This window comes from Pithys albifrons, chromosome 23, assembly GCF_047495875.1.
Source record: "Pithys albifrons albifrons isolate INPA30051 chromosome 23, PitAlb_v1, whole genome shotgun sequence".
Classification (NCBI taxonomy): domain Eukaryota; kingdom Metazoa; phylum Chordata; class Aves; order Passeriformes; family Thamnophilidae; genus Pithys; species Pithys albifrons.
In genome coordinates, this window is record NC_092480.1 from 1,389,685 (window position 1) to 1,405,543 (window position 15,859).

General features: G+C 55.7%; 1 protein-coding gene across 1 annotated transcript; it reads left to right on the forward strand.

Annotated features, from left to right (window-relative positions):
• The first annotated feature begins 10,877 nt into the window (after window positions 1-10,877).
• On the forward strand, window positions 10,878-15,639 carry THY1 (Thy-1 cell surface antigen). The gene is made up of 4 exons (XM_071576348.1): window positions 10,878-11,120; window positions 13,336-13,417; window positions 13,546-13,881; window positions 14,453-15,639. The coding sequence occupies exons 2-4, from the start codon at window positions 13,381-13,383 to the stop codon at window positions 14,563-14,565; spliced, it is 486 nt and encodes a 161-aa protein (XP_071432449.1). The 5' UTR covers window positions 10,878-11,120; window positions 13,336-13,380; the 3' UTR covers window positions 14,566-15,639.
• The last annotated feature ends 220 nt before the right edge of the window (window positions 15,640-15,859 follow it).

Below are 15,859 nucleotides of genomic sequence, written 5' to 3' on the forward strand. Positions count from 1 at the left end.
TGGCTGAAGGCTTTGCTTGCCCTGGAAGCTCACTCGGATATTCAGGTACATGGTGAGCAGGGTACAGGCAGCAGCAGGCAGGAAGGCACAGACCTCTGAACCCCCCCAGCTGTCTCCCTTCTCCTGTGACCTCATCAGGGTCACACTCAGCTGAGAGCTGGCTCTGTGGGACCTCCCTGTGGTCTGAGGATGGGGGGGATGGATGGATGGATGGATGGATGGATGGATGGATGGATGGATGGATGGATGGATGGATGGATGGATGGGTGGATAGGTGGATGGATGGATGGATGGATGGATGGATGGATGGATGGATGGATGGATGGATGGATGGATGGATGGATGGATGGGTGGGTGGATGGGTGGGTGGATGGGTGGGTGGATGGGTGGATGGATGGATGGATGGATGGATGGATGGATGGATGGATGGATGGATGGATGGATGGATGGGTGGATAGGTGGATGGATGGATGGATGGATGGATGGATGGATGGATGGATGGATGGATGGATGGATGGATGGATGGATGGGTGGATGGGTGGGTGGATGGGTGGGTGGATGGGTGGGTGGATGGGTGGATGGATGGATGGATGGATGGATGGATGGATGGATGGATGGATGGATGGATGGATGGATGGATGGATGGATGGGTGGGTGGATGGGTGGGTGGATGGGTGGGTGGATGGATGGGTGGATGGATGGATGGATGGATGGGTGGATGGATGGGTGGATGGATGGGTGGATGGATGGATGGATGCCAGGAGCACCAGCCCAGAGTATTTCCCCTTTCCTTCTCTTCCCTTTCTGCTCCAGGGGACGCTCCAGGCCCAGCTCAGGTTGCAGAGACATCCTTAAGCAAAGACACCTCCTTCTAAAGGTAATCTTCAGGATGAGTCCAGGGAACAAACCCTCCCTGCCTGCCCGGGGAAGCAGCAAGAGCTTGGCCAGGATGCTCCCAGTTCCCACTGGGGGGTTTGGTCCTGCAGCTGAACCAGCCCTACCTGCAGCCTGGGCACACTCCAGGCTGGCTGCCCCTCACTCTCTCTGTGTGTCACCAAATCCTGTGTCCCCAGGAGACAGAGGACAGTCCTTGCTCTCCCTCCCATGAGACACTGACCATTCTGGCACGTTCCTCACTATATTTTTAATAAATTAACCCCGAACTCCATTTGTGTGGATAAAAATAGCACCAATGTCTCTGCCAAGCTGTTTTTCTCTTGGTTAACACATTAATCCAAGCTGCTCTATTTGTCTTTCCTCCACAGACTCATATTCTTCTGGATTCATTTTGTCAAACAAATTGCACAAGCTGGACTGGCCATTTACCCAGCGCTGTTTGATTACAGGGGTTATTTATAAACCAGCAAGACATATGGCATTAAGCTTCTTAATAATAATAATAATGAAAGAAGGGAAGGGGGAAAGCACTAGAAGAGAGGAGGGGGAAAATGTATTTTATTACAGACAAAAGCTCCTGCCATTGGTGATAAATTCCAGCCACTTTTTCCAGTTGCTCTTGTGCTGCTGGTGTGATGGATGGCACAGGCAGCTGAGCTGCAGGAATGTGGCCACGGGCTGCAGGGAAAGGAGGGAAATGCTGGAGCATCCCCAGGAGGTGAGGCTGGCTCAGGTGAGCAGGGCACTGGCCACAGTCCCCGGGCACTTCCCTTCTCAGGAGGTGCCAGTGGCACAGACCCACCTCAGCCTGCCTTTGACCCTGATTGCCCTCTTCTCTCTGACAGTCACTCATTCCTGAGGAGTTGGGGATCACTCCAATCTCCACCAGCAGAGCCCAGCTGGTCCCTGAAGACATCCCCCTCTGACCTGGCCATCCTGGCTCTAACAGTGACTCACTGCAATTCAATCAAAACTCCTTTCAAAGCAAGATGCTCAGTAAGGGCCTGGGAGACCTTGAAAACAGAGTCATTTCTGAAAGAGGAAGGTAATTAACTTTTTCAATCAGTGGGTGCTGATCTCGAGGTCTGGTAAAGAGAGCCAGCAGCAACTCACTCCCACAGATACATCTGGAGCCCTGCCAAGTTACTGGAGACCTCAAGGAGAAGGCTGGGAACTGGACTTGGTACACACCAACCTGCAGAGCTGCTTCACCACCTCATCTTCTCCCTGGTGGGAGCAGTTTGGGCCATTCCCCTGGGGCAGAGGCACCTCCTGCTCTTCCCTTCACCTCTGGTCTTTCCTTCTCACCTTGTCTCAAAAATGGAAAACACACCAAACTTCCCACCAGAGCATCCTCAGTCTGTGGAGGTAATTCCTCGTCAGCCCTGAGCTCCCTCTCTGTCTTACAGGGAAGATCCTGGCAATGGGATAAACAAGCTCAAAGACTGAGACCAAAGGTTTTCCCCAGCACATGCAAATGTTCTGCAGCACCAGCTCAGCTCCTGTTCCAGTGTTCATCAACTGGCACAGGCTGGGGATGCCAAGAAGAGTTAATCAAGCCTCTTCTGTGATTTCAGTGAACTCCTGCCTTTCATGGCCTGCATCCTAAACCTGCTTTCTAATTCCCCAAGAGAGAGGGATTTACCCTTTCAATTTTATGTCTAGTTAGTTAATGGTCCATTACTGTCAAAAGGATCAGTAGCTAGAAGTTAAATCCTACAGGATTTATGATAAGGAAACGCCAAAGGCTCAGAAGAAAACATTGCAGGGAGGGCACAGGGATGACAGAGGGGTTGGCAGGTCCCCAGTGCTGTGACACTGGTGACTGCTCTAGAGCAAGGCTCACCCCACCACTTCCCCCTCACACACTGTACATGTTGAATTCCTGCCCCCTCCCCAGCAAGAGACTGAAAGGGCTGCACTTCCTTAGCAAGATAAAGGTTTTTAAAGCACACACGAGCCTGCCAATAGTCAAAAAATGTCTGTCTGTTCTGCTGCTACCCCTGAGATCCACAGTGTTGCTGCTGTCAGAGCAGAGGTGTTAAAGCAGCTGCACTGAAAGGCCTGTCAGCAACCCCCACCTCACCAACGGGCTGCAGTTTGCAGACAAATCCCTGGACTCCTGGGTTGTGGAATGTCTTCTGTTCATGTGTAGAACAGCCCCACCCCGAGCCCACCAAACCTGAGCCCCAATACACCTGAACTGCCCCTACACTTGAGCCCTCCTACACCTGTGCCCCTACACCTGTGCTCCCAATACCTGTGCCCTCTATACCTTTGCCCCCTTACATATGAGCCCCCTACACCTATGCCCCCCTATACCTGTGCCCTCTATACCTGAGCCCCCTACACCTATGCCCCCCTATACCTGTGCCCCTTACACCTGTGCCCCCCTATACCTGCACACCCTATAACTGTGCCCCTCATACTTGTGCCCCCTACACCTGAGCCCCCCTACACCTCTGCCCCCCTACACCTGAGCCCCCTATACTTCTGCCCCCCTACACCTGTGCCCCCTATACCTCTGCCCCCCTACACCTGTGCCCCCTACACCTGAGCCCTCTATACCTGCGCCCCCCTATACCTAAGCCCCCTATACCTGCGCCCCCCTATACCTGAGCCCCCTATACCTGTGCCCCTTACACCTGAGCCCCCCACACCTGAGCCCCCCACACCTGAGCCCGCCGTACCTGCGCCCCCTGCACAGCGCAGGGCAATGCTGCCCTCTCGTGGTGCGCAGCGGGAGCGCACTCTGCGCGCCGCTGCCCCACAGCGGTACCTGCATCGCTCGCTCACCTGGTGATGATGATGATGATGATGATGATGATGATGATGATGATGATGATGATGATGATGATGATGAGCCGCTGGCACTGCCCCAAAGCGCTGCATGGAGAGGACATTCCCAGCCGTGCTGGCTGGAACCCCCCTCCCCCCAGTGTCGCACCATCAAACCCTTTAAAGGAACCCAGCAAGGTGCCACAGCCACGTTCACACCCACCTGCACAGGATGGGGAGATGTTTTCCTCCTCTCCTGCTGATTTTTATTTAGCTGCTCTCAGTGTCAGTTCGCTGGATGGGGTTCTGAGAAAACCTGTGCTAGTGGAAGTTGTCCCTCATTGGAATTAGACAAGCTTTAATGTCCTTTCCAACTCAAACCACTCTGGGATTCTACACTTCCCTCATGTCTCTCCAAGGAAAAGCAACCCCAGCATTATTAGGAGGAATGAGGGAAGAAGTTGGAGGTATCAAGTCATTGCTTTGCATGGGGAGGACACATGGGCAGTGTTTGTGGGCCCTTCACACTCGATTAATTTGTATTTACATCACTTTGCTTCATTTGACTGGAGCTTTTTGTGGTTTATTTCTAATGCATTTCCAGAAATGTAGCCCTGGCCTGCCAGCACAGACAGGAATTGCATGAAAATGGGCTGTGGGTTGGTTCCTAGTGTTTGTTTACTATTCTTGGAATAAGCAGCAGGTTTTGTTGTTTGTGATGTTTAATAAATCCCTGTTTTGTTAAGTGGGTGTTTGTGTTTAAGTAGAGCCTTCCCCTGTGTCTGTGTGTATGCATGATTTTAATAGCAATATTTTCCTCTCCAGTCCATGTTTTTCAGCTAATTCTTTCCCTGCCTTTCCCATTTTGCCCATCTTCCTACCCCTGCCTCTGATTCACACCAACAGAATGTTCCATTTTAACTTGGGTTGCAAATAATGTAGATAAATAAGAACTATAAAGCACTTCCTGAGGGGTGCAAGGAGGGTGCACCCCTTTGGCCACTGCTTTGCATGCCCAGGAGGGAGAGGTTTGTGAAGGTGGGGATAGTTGGGAACTTTTTCTTTAGAACTTTTCACAATTTCTTTCTGCTTTGTAACTCTATTTGATTAATCATTTTTCTCTGTTTCTGACCTGCTCTTCAAAGTGTTTTGCCAATGTCTTGTTTAGAAAGTTGTAATGTTGTTGATTCTCAACCTGGTTTTTTTTGTTTTTGCAGCATTTTTATAGGGGACAAAGCAACTGAACCTCATCATCCACAAAATCTTTCTCCTTTCTCTCCAGAACCAGCAGCTGCGACTTCCATTTTTCCTGGGTCCTTCATGCTCTTTTTTGTCAATAAACTGCTTTTTTAGTCTGTGTGTTTTACAGTTTTCCATACACGATTTTTTTTCTCATGATCTCATGATTCCATTGTATTTTTTTTACCCTTTTCCCCCGCCAGTTGCAGGTTCTGATGTTGTGGTTTGTTGTTTATCCTTGGTGTTCCCAGTTCCAGTTCTGTGGGCATGTTTTCTGGCTCTGGCATGCTGTGGGGAGAGCTCTGGGACAGCACCACTCAGGCTAATAAAGCCCAGGAATTATCTGCAATGAAAAGGGCAGTACATTGGTTGTAACTGAGTGCTGGCTGGCAGGATCCCAAACTCCTTTAGACACCACGTGCTGTGCAGCTTCTGCTTTGGAACATGCTCCAGATGCCCAAGCCACATCCCCCCTTTCATCTCTTTGGTGCTTTTCTTTCTGGCAGTGCTGCCTTTATCCACAATCTCTCCTAGCCAGAAAAATATTTCAAATCAGAGAGTTCACCTGGACTAGAAAAAAAAAAAAGGCAATTTCTTAGGTTATCTTTTTCTCTGGCAAAACTACTGCACAGGGATATGGTGTGACCCACTTGCTGTCCCTGAAGGAGACAGGAGAGGAGATGGGGGACTCTCACCTCCACCTCTGCTACAAGTTGTGCTTTCTCCAAGGTTTTCCAGCCTAAGGAAACAGAAGCAGACCCTGGGAAATGTGGCAGCACTTGCAAATCTCCCCCTGCTCCAACCAATTTGTCTTTATGGACTGGGGGGAATCACTGAATGACCATTCAGGGCACAGACTGGGTGGATGTGGCAGGAGGGCTGCTGGAGTTTGGGGGTGTGAGAAAGAAATGCAGAGAGCAGGGCTGGCCCAGTGCCTGGGCAGAGCTGGCACAGGGTGTGGGCAGGCAGGGCTCTTCCCAGGCTCTCCCTGGGGCAGGGAAAGCCCTTTCTTGCCCCCCCCAGCACATGTTCCCATTGTGCCCCTAACAATAGGGGAGGGGAGGGAGCTCTGGAGCTGATGACACAAACCCCTGCGGGGCAGCAGCTGCCTGGTGGCTCAAGGGATGCTCTGTGTGTGCAGGGCCAGCCCCTGCCCTGCCAGGGTGACAGCCAGCTCTCCTGACAGCCTCAGGGGAGGAGCAAGCTCAGAAAGGAGCAAAACTGCCTTTTTTATCATAGAATCACAGACTATCCTGAGTTGGGAGGGACCCACAAGCATCATCGAGTCCAACTTAACCTGCACAGACACCCCCACAATCCCACCCTGTCCCTCAGAGCTTTGTCCAAACCCTCCTGGAGCTCTGGCAGCCTCGGGGCTGTGCCCACTGCCCTGGGGAGCCTGCTCAGTGCCCACCACCCTCTGGGGGAAGAACTTTCTGATATCCAGCCTAACCCTCCCTGACACAACTCCAGCCTTTCCCTGGGTGCTGTCACTGCTCACAGAGAGCAGAGCTGCTACTTCCCTTCCCCTCATGAGGGTGTTGTAGAATGTTTTTAACCTGATTCTCTCCAGAGGAAGGGGATTCCTGGCTGGTTTGGAGCACAGGGAGACCCTGCAGGCAGCTGCTTCCAGTGGCTGTTTCCTGGAACTGTCTGTAGAAACCTGTGTGGTGAGAGTTACCAGCCCTGGCCCACTGGTCTCTTCATAAATAAGGAAGGCTAATGAACACTTCCCATTCCTGAAGACCCAGCAGGGAGGAAGAGTAAATTCAGGGAAGCTATTTTCATTTTCTGCAGCTTGCATTAATCATCTCCCCTGAGGCAGAGGGGAGAAAGTTTGGCTGGGGATGGGGAGCAGCAGGGCTGAGCTCCACACCTGTTTCTCTGCCCAGCACCTTCCTGGCAGGCCCCCAGCAGGTTCTCCTGTCCCACACAGGTGAATTTCCCTAAAACAGAGGGGTTTAAAGTTGCTCTGGGAATCAGCTGCCTGTCAGGGGTCCTTGCTGCCTGACCTGCTCTCAGCCCCTGCAGGTACTCCCAATTTTGAAAGGGGGATGGTGAGTCACAGGGTAAGGTGTTCAGCAGGTGGAGAAGGGGAGTTTCACTGTCTGAAGTGGCATCTTTTCCCAGTTCCAATGCTCTGCCCATGGCAACTCCCATCTGAAGAGCCCCTAGGATGTGGCACCCTTGCAAAGAGCTTGAACACAGGCCCTTTGGCCACTCACCCTTCAGGTAGGAGACAGATCCACGGACTCTGAGCTAGGAGTTGTTACCTGCCAAACCTGCCTGGCTCAGCTGGCAGAGGTGCTTCTCCTTCCCCAAGGAATGAGTGTCTCTCTAAGCTCAGCAGAGATCAGGTTTGTGGGGCACAGTGCAGAAAACAGCTCTCCCAAAACCCCACCCCTGCCAAGCAACAGGAGGCAGCAAGGAGGAGGCTGGAGCAGGCAGCCAAGGACCCTTCCCACTCAGTCTGGGGAGCAGATGGAGCAAACTGAGAGCTCTATACTTCACTCAGCCCCCACTTCCAGGCTGACTTGGCTCCTACTGTCCTGGCTGGATCCCACAGGGATCCCCAAGTGTCTTGCAGGAAGGTTTAGGTGGCCTTGTGCTAGAGGCAGATGGAGATGGTCACTCACTCCTCCAGATGGGTATCAGGCTGTGAGGAGAAATGCTTTGCTCTGCTTGGCCAGGAGAGAAGCACTGCTGGGATCTTGTCTGGAGGATCCCAGCAGGGTGGAAAAGCAGCAGTGCCTGGTGAAGCAGGGATTTATTACCTGGGGTCATGACCTGTAGTGAATGCTCAGGGCTGGCAGCCTCCCAGAGAAGACTCCCTTGAAGGCAAGGCCCCATGGCAGGCAGGAGGTCACAACATTCCCTCTCTGACTGGGTGTGAGCACAGAACCAGCACAGGACAGAGTGTGCAGGCAAACAGGGAGAAGCAGAGGGCAGGGAGAGGTGTTCCTGCTGGCAGGATGTTCCAGTGCAGGGCTGGAACTGATCTTAGCCCTTGATCATTGTTAGGCTGAAGTCTTCGGTCTCTGGGGCTTTTCAGTGCACAGGACACAGACATAAAGCAGGTAGTGGCTACCAAAAGATGAGCCCTGTGTGCTGTGGCAGAGCTGGGGTGCTGTGCCAGCCTTCTGACTCCTCTGCCAGGCTGCTGGAAGCCCAGCAGAGCCCAGGCCAGTGCTGCAGCAGGAGCCCTGCCTGCCCCTGTTTTCCATGGCTCTGTGCTGTGTGCAGGAAGGAGGCGAGCACAGTCTCCTCCACCCCTGCTCTGTGCAGCAGTGCCACAAAGCCCAGGGGCTTCATATCTGGGCCATGCCACACATATAGCATCTGTGGGGCCTCATGGGGCTCCCAGGGGCCATCCTGTCCCTCCAATCAAGGGCAAAACTCTCCTGCAGCCTCCCTTGCTCATCCCTCAAAGAAGGGCTGGGAAGGGCCCGGGTTTGGCTTAGTGCAACGAGGAACAGGAATCCTTTGCATCCCTCCTGTCAGCTGGGCCTGGGCAGAGCAGGATGTGCAGGGCAGGTGCTGAGCTGTGAGGCAGCACCAGTCACACCTGGGGCTGTGATCTCTGCCAGATCAATAGCACTGATTCCCAGATGCCCATTCTGCTCCTCCATCCTGTAACTGCCCTGATTTAATGGCCCTGGGGAGGGTGTCAGGGGTCTGTCCCCAACAGTGCTGCCCCCAGGGCCTGTTTCTGGGTCCTTCCATCTCCCCTCTCCAGCAATTAGCAGTGGTTGCTGCGTGGGCATCCTGCTGGCATGTTTTGAGCAGGACCCAGAGTGTTCTGCTGTGTAGTGGTTTGTGAGCAGGAGGGACAGACTCTAATTCCTGCTTTGGGGTAGGCTGAGGGCAGGAGAGAGATGTCCTTTTGGGGAAGGATGTGCATCCATCTTTCTCCTAGAAGAAGGGTGTCCCCTGCAGCAGGATGTCCTTGGGCAAGGCCAGGCTTTAATTGCTGCAGCATCACCAGACACTCGAGTCATGGTGCCCCTCAGTGCCTTTGCTGCCAGCCTGCCTCCTGCAGCTCCTGGGGACAGTGCTGTCTGTCTGTCCTGCTGCAGCCACTCACTCCTGCTGGTGTCTGCACTGCTGTGCTGCACTCTGCCTGTCTGCTGCCTCCTTGCCCCTCTTTATTCTTGTCTGTCTCCCTGACTGCCACCTGGCTCTGCAAACACCACCTGCCCCCCTCTCCACTTGCCTGTCATTATTAGGATTTTTACTCCCCACCCTTTTCTTTGGCCACTGTCCAGGGGCCTCTGCATTAGGTGTGACTTGGGCACTGCTTTTCCCTGGTTTATTGGAAGCAGCCAGACTGCAATCTGCAGCAAAAGGACTGTCCAGAGGGAGAGCCTCTGCAAGGAGCCTCCTGCAAATGCCTATGCAGGACACTCACTGCCTGCACTGCCCAAAAACTGCACACTCATTCCTGCCTGCACAGCACCACAGCCAGGGACTGAGGCAGCTGAACTCTCTGGCAGTGGGAATTGGGGGAAAAAAAGGAAAAAAAAACAACAGTCCTTGGAGCTTGAATTCCCTGGTTGCCTGTGGGATATCTGGGAGTGAGGGTGACTATGTGGAGATGTGTTATGGAGATGTGAGGCTGGATGTCAGCAGGACCCGTGTGTGTGTGGTTGGTGTGCTGCCCCACATCACAGCTGTGTTTCCATGCAGATCTTGTGCTTGCAATTTTTCCACTCTGACAGCATTGCCTCTTGTGTCTGTCTCTTTGCCTTGCATCCATCTGCTTCCAGTCTTGTTATCCCACCCACAGCCAGGCCCACCAGTCTGGACCATCCTGAGCCACCAGTGTGGTGTGTCACTGCACTGCCACAGTGACATACAGGCACGCAGGGTTGGGCCTTTTCCCTCCTCACTGCAGCACACGAATCCTGCTGCACACTCCTAGGGCATCACAGGCCCTCCTGACCAGCTTCTGCATTCAGGCCAACCCACCTGCATCCCACATAGTGAACACTGCAGCCAGAGCCAAGCTTTTGTAGAATTAGCAAAACCCCCTGCAGAGCCAGCTTGCAAAACCTCAGCACTCAGGTGTCACCTGGGATCAGGTTCTGCTGGAGCAGAATATGACTTTTCATATTGACTTTCACAGTGTCAGCCCTTTATGCAGAACCCAGCTGGGGGGGGTGGGAGGAGGTGAGGACAGGGCAGGCCATCCCGAGTGCCTCTGCACCTTCCTGGGATGCCTTTGGACCCAAACTCCCAGGGAGAGCAGCTCCCTGATGCTGCCCTTCTCTCTTGTCATCTCCACTCTGCCCAAGAGCAGGGAAGAGGTCTCTTCCCAGGCTGCTTTCTGGATCCAAACACATTTTGCCTGTGCAGAAGAAACTTGTCCTATCCCCTTCCCAAGCACGTGCTGATGGGAGCCTGTTGGAAGCAAAACCTTGTTGTGTCCTCATTGTTACCATCTCTGGACCTAAAACTGAAGCTTTGTGGCCTGTGGCATCACAGAGCTTGTAGATGTGACACTTGGGGACATGGCTTAGTGGTGAACTTGGCAGTGCTGGCTTAACAGTTGGATTTGGTGGTCTTAGACATCTTTCCCAGCCCAAATCCTGTGATTCAGCTATTTGTATGTCCTGCTGTTCCCATCACTTTGGAGGCCTGTGTTGTACAGGTCTCTGGTGACTGGGTGCAGACTGGCCTCACTGGGGACCTGCTCAGCTCCTTTGGTGAGGACAAAGGACATTGCCCTCCTCCTCAGCAGAGCCCACGCCAACCATCCCTTTCCAACCATCTTCCCCCTTCCCAATCATCTTCCTTTCCCAGCAAAACACCTCCCACGCTGCCGGGAAGGACGAGGGTTGGCAGCCCTTCTCCAAAACCATGTTCCCATGGCAATGGGGATGTGTCGCCCTTTCTGGGGAAGATAAAGGGGGGGCGGCAGGGGGAGGTGAACGGGCCCGTCCGCATCAGCGCGCACCGCTGGGGCGGGGCGGGGAGCGGTGTGTGAGTCCCGCAGAGGCAGAGACAGAGGCAGGGCCCCCCCGCACCGCCCCCCGCCGCAGGGCCGGGGGCCGAGCCTCAGTGACGCCTCCCGGTCCCCATTCGTTGGGCCCGCCCGCCCAGCCCTGCCCAGACTGCGGGAGCGGCGCGCCCACAGCCCCGCCGGGCAGCCCCGGACAGCGCCGGCAGCCCCGCAGGCAGCGGGCAGCACCGGACAGCGCCCGCAGGTAGGCACCGCATCGCCCCGCACCGCCCCGCACCGCCCGGGGGCTGCGAGCAGCGCTGGGGTCCGCTCCTGGGATCCGCTCCTGGGATGCGCTGCGGGGATCAGGACGCACCGCGGGGAGGGTCGCGCGTGGCACCGCGGGGGCATCTCGCCCCTCGCCCCGGGGGATGCTCGGCCGGGCGGAGCGCGGGGATGGAGGAGCGGAGGACGCGCTCGGCTTTTTCGCAGCGGTGCCAGTGCCCCCCCTCTCCAGCCCCCCGGCTCGGGACTGCGGCATTCCCGGTGGGCGCGTTCCCGCAGCCGCAGCCGCGCTCCCGCCACGCGCTGCTGCAGGAGGGGCGAGCTCGACCCCTCCGCCCCCCGAGCCCTCCTGCCCCTCGCAGGCATCGCCTGCCTCGCTCTTCCCTGCGCGCCGCACCCGTGGGGTCCCCGTGCACCCCCAGGCGCGGTTCCTGCGGGTCCTGGGAGCTTCCAGCCCATCAGTCCGGCTCTGCATCCCCATCCCCATCCCCGCCGCTCGTTTGTCGCCCTTAGCCTGTCACGGTGGTGGCACAGCGGTGGTTGGGTAAGTACCACCGTGGTGCGAACCTGAGCAGTCGGAGGTTGTGCCGGGAAGCTTTACCCTGCAAGAGTCCCTCCACTGTTCTCATCCTCCTGAGCCCTGTCCCTCCAGCAAACCCTTGGGATCATGCGGGAGTTAGAGTTAGCTGGATAGCTCTGCTCCTGGCACAGCTGCCAGGAGGATGGGAAGGGTCCAAGGGCTCATGAAACCAGAGCCTGGAAGATCTGAGTGCTTTGGGACATAAAATGGAAAGAAGACTCTTTCTCTGAGAGCTTATTTGCACTGATCTTCTGGAGGAAAGCCTGACTGTGACCTAGATAGTGTCTCAGGACATTCAAAAAGGAGCAGGTTGGATGGGAAAGCAAGGGATGGGGGACAGTTTCTAGGAACCCAGAGGAGACTCAAGTTGTCTCCTCCAACATACCTTTGCCCCCATTTGCAACCTCTTGTTTGTCAAGACCAAACAGAATGGAATTTCTCTTCCTGGCCAGGGTTTGGGGTTGTGGAGAAAGAGATTTTTCAGAGCTTCAGAGTGAGCAAACGGGTTTGGTATTTCCTCCTTGAGTGTTATATGAAAGACCCAATAATTGCTAAATAAAATCCAACTGGCTGCGATGCACGCAATTCCCGGATCTTCTCTGGATGCTTAGCCAAGCTCAGAGGAAACAATCTGAGGGACTGCTGTCCCCTCTTCCAGCCTGGTGATTCATCTCCCCCTCTTGGACCTGGCCCCACAACCCAGCCTGGAGCAGTGACTGCAGAGCGCTTGGGGTGTCCTTCAGCCTCCCCCACCCTCTCCCTCCATTCCGCATATCTGCAGCTGGATTCCCCATGCGGTGGCTTGGCCGGGCTGCAAACCTGTAATTGTTTCCTCGTGGCTGAATTGGGCTGGTTGGAATCAGCAGCCCTGGTGTTTTGAGGACACATCCATGGGTCCCTTACCCACACACACATCCTGGACGGAGACAGGCACTGGGCAGGGACCCAGAGGGTAGATGTTGCCACACAAATCCCTTCCACCTCATGGTCAGGCAGGCTCAGCTCAGCTCCTGGGAAGTCGGTGCCATCCTTCAGCAGTCTTGGCTCCCTGTCCAGCTGCTGTGTCCCTCCTGCTCCCTGCTCTTGGCCCCTTTCCCTCCACTGCATCGCTGTGACTCATCCTTGCTGAGCTCACCCACTGGAGCTGCAGCGGGGCTGGCAGGGCAGGCACCCGCCGGTGCCAGGAGAGGGTCCCTCACCTGGAATCCCCCTCGCCGTGAGTCACAGACCTCTGGATAAGGTGTGCAGGCACCAGGGGGCATCAATTCTCCTGCTCCAACCTTGGATGGGCACGGGACAGAAGGGGGGAGAAGGCAGCACAGGCAGGCCTTGCTGCAGATCTGTGTCACACCCACTGAAGGTCTGCTGGGGGGATCTGAACAGGAAAAAGAGAGCATGGATACGGCATTACACACAGTGCCTGATTCCCCGGCTCACTGCAGTGCCAGCCTGTCTCTGTGCAGTGAACCGGCATCGTGAGGAGGAGGAGGCTGTAGAGCATCACTGGTGCAAGAAGGGCAGCCTGCCCACCTGTGCCATGCCTGCACCATGGAGTGGCCACATCCATGTGCCAGGGCAATGGCCTGGCTAACTGCCTCTCTCTCCCCCTGCCCAGGCTTCCCTCTCAGACACAGCCCCCACGGGGCACCTCAGTGACAAGATGAACCCCACCGTCGGCATCGCTGTCATCCTGACAGGTACAGCTGGCAGCACACACCCCTCCCTGCTCCCTCGGCCCAGAGCAGCCAGCCCAGGGCCTGGAGGCTGCAGGAGCACCCCCAGAGCTCGCTGCTCCCTGTCCAACCCCCTCCTGCCTCTGTCCCAGTCCTCCAGGCTGCCCACTGCCAGATGATCAAGGACCTGAGTGCCTGCCTGCTGGGCCAGAACCTGCGCGTGGACTGTCACTATGAGAACAAAACCAGCAACCCCCTGACCTACGAGTTCAGCATCACCAAGGACAACAGGAAGCACGTCATCCACAGCACCATCAGCGTCTCTGAGAACATCTACCGGAGCCGGGCCAACGTCACCATGCACAGGAACCTGGTGTGCCTCCACCTGCAGAGCTTCACCACCAGCGATGAGGGTGTCTACATGTGCGAGCTGAAGGCCACCAACGACTACACCGGCAACCAGATACGGAACATCACTGTCATCAAAGGTGAGGTGGGCAGTGCCATCTGCTCATCCTTTGGCCTCTCCTTTTCTCCCTCTCCTTGGCTAGGCAGGGCCAGCAGGGAAAGGAAAACACCCAAACCCTTCACAATCCCCATAAATGTTTCCCAACCCTTAGATGCCCTTCCTACTAGCAAGCAGAGTAGTCAGCCCCAGAGATGGGCTCCTTCTGCCCCATCTGAGACTGCTTTTTCTGCCTTTCTTGGGTTCCACCTCAGGTACATCACCTCTCACAGAGGTGACAGTGGAGATTTTCCACACCTGTGTCCCACAGGAGCAGTCCTCCTCTTGCAGAGCCCTTTGTCTCAGCTGGTGCCCATGCCCTTGTCACCTCAGTCAGGCACAGGCAGGGTTATGCTTCTCAGGCTCCCCAAAACCTTTGCTGCTACGTGGTGGGAGGGAACAGGCAAGGGGTGGGGATGGGACTTGCTGCATTTCTGTGACAGATAAAAAGGCAGGAAGCTGTGCCCCAGCACCATTATAACACCCAGCCTGAGCCCTGCTCCCAGGCATTTCATGGCAGCTCTTCTCTCCCTCCCCATTCCTTCTCCTCACAGACAAACTGGAGAAATGTGCCGGCTTCAGCCTCTTGATCCAGAATACCTCGTGGCTCCTGCTGCTTCTCCTTTCCCTGCCTCTCCTGCAAGCCGTGGACTTCGTGTCCCTGTGAGAGGAAAAGCACCTCGCACACACTCACACACACACACACACACGCACACATCGAGCACCCCAGCAAACCCTCCTCCCCCGCCAGGTCGCAGCCCTTGGAAAAAGAGAAGCTGAAGCGTCTGGAAGCCGTGCAACCTCTCTGTGTTATCTCTATATAGCCGTATATCTAACGCTAGCGCCGCCCTGTGCCGAGGCCATCCCACGCACACACGCCCCGCGCCGAAGCATGGTGGGCTCTGCTAGGCAGCGTTGCTTCTCCCATGGAGCCTCCCCGCTCCACAGCCTGGCTGGTTTTGCTCTTGCTGGGAGCACTGGAGCCTCAGCCTCGCTTATCCCATCCCTTTAACTTTGGGGGTTTGCCTGTTCTCAGCTGGATTGGCAGGTAAGAGAGAGGGATGATGTGAGAGCGTGTGGAGGGTCCCCGTGCTTGCTGCGGTGCCCACAGCCCCTGGAGGTGATGGGGCTCTTGGTGCCCCCACCTGCCCTGCCTGCCAGCCAGGTGACTGATTCCTCATCCTGCTCCTCACCCTGAGTCACCCCGAAATGCCACGCTTGGGAGTGGGCATGAGGCAAATCCTGTCTCAGAGCAAGCTGGGAGGAGGAGAAAGGGCAGCCCAGGGATGCTGAGCCTGGCCAAGCTGGGAGGAAAAAGAGCAGATCTCAGAGGCACCTGTGAACCCCCCCTGCCTCCTTAGGGCTCCTCTGAGGCTCTGGGAGCAGGTTCACTGCAAATGTGCTTTGGCAACAAGTTTTTCCTAATCTGTTTCTTACAGCTGAGCTGGAAGTGAGGCCTCCTCCAGACACCATCTGGTACCTTTGGGCTGCCCGAGCCAGAGCCACCACTTGCTCTCCCCAGGGACCAGCCCTTAGCTGTGACGAGAGAGTTTCTGCCAGCGCCCGCTGCAGTGGAGGCAAGCAGAGCCTCTCTGAGCTAGACACAGCCCTGCCCTCACCTCCACTGCCCTCCCCAAGGCCCCCAGAGCTGCATCCAGACTGGTGGGGAGGAGTGTGACCCTGCAGGGACTCCTCTGCACTGTCACCTTGTCTTGCCCAAGAAAACAACTTGGGTCCCGAATCCTTGCCCATGGGTAGGCTCAGCAGTCTTCCAGTCCCACCATGCTCCTGGCAGGAGCACGTGTGTCCCCTCCCTTCTCCCTCCTCCCTTCCAGCATTTCCCTGCCTCCACTTAAGAGCAGAAAAGGACCGAAGGGCAGCCCAGCTCTCGTCCACCACCTCAGTAAAGTCAGATGATCCCGGGGCTGGCAAGAGCAGGGACAGGGATTCCCAGCACAGAC

What these genes read in the sequence shown, in the direction of transcription:
- THY1 (XM_071576348.1), top strand. Translation starts at nt 13,381, where the DNA reads ATGAACCCCACCGTCGGCATCGCTGTCATCCTGACAG. An exon ending in CATCGCTGTCATCCTGACAG is followed by an intron (nt 13,418 to 13,545) that starts GTACAGCTGGCA and finishes CCTCTGTCCCAG; the next exon opens with TCCTCCAGGCTGCCCACTGC. An exon ending in GAACATCACTGTCATCAAAG is followed by an intron (nt 13,882 to 14,452) that starts GTGAGGTGGGCA and finishes TTCTCCTCACAG; the next exon opens with ACAAACTGGAGAAATGTGCC.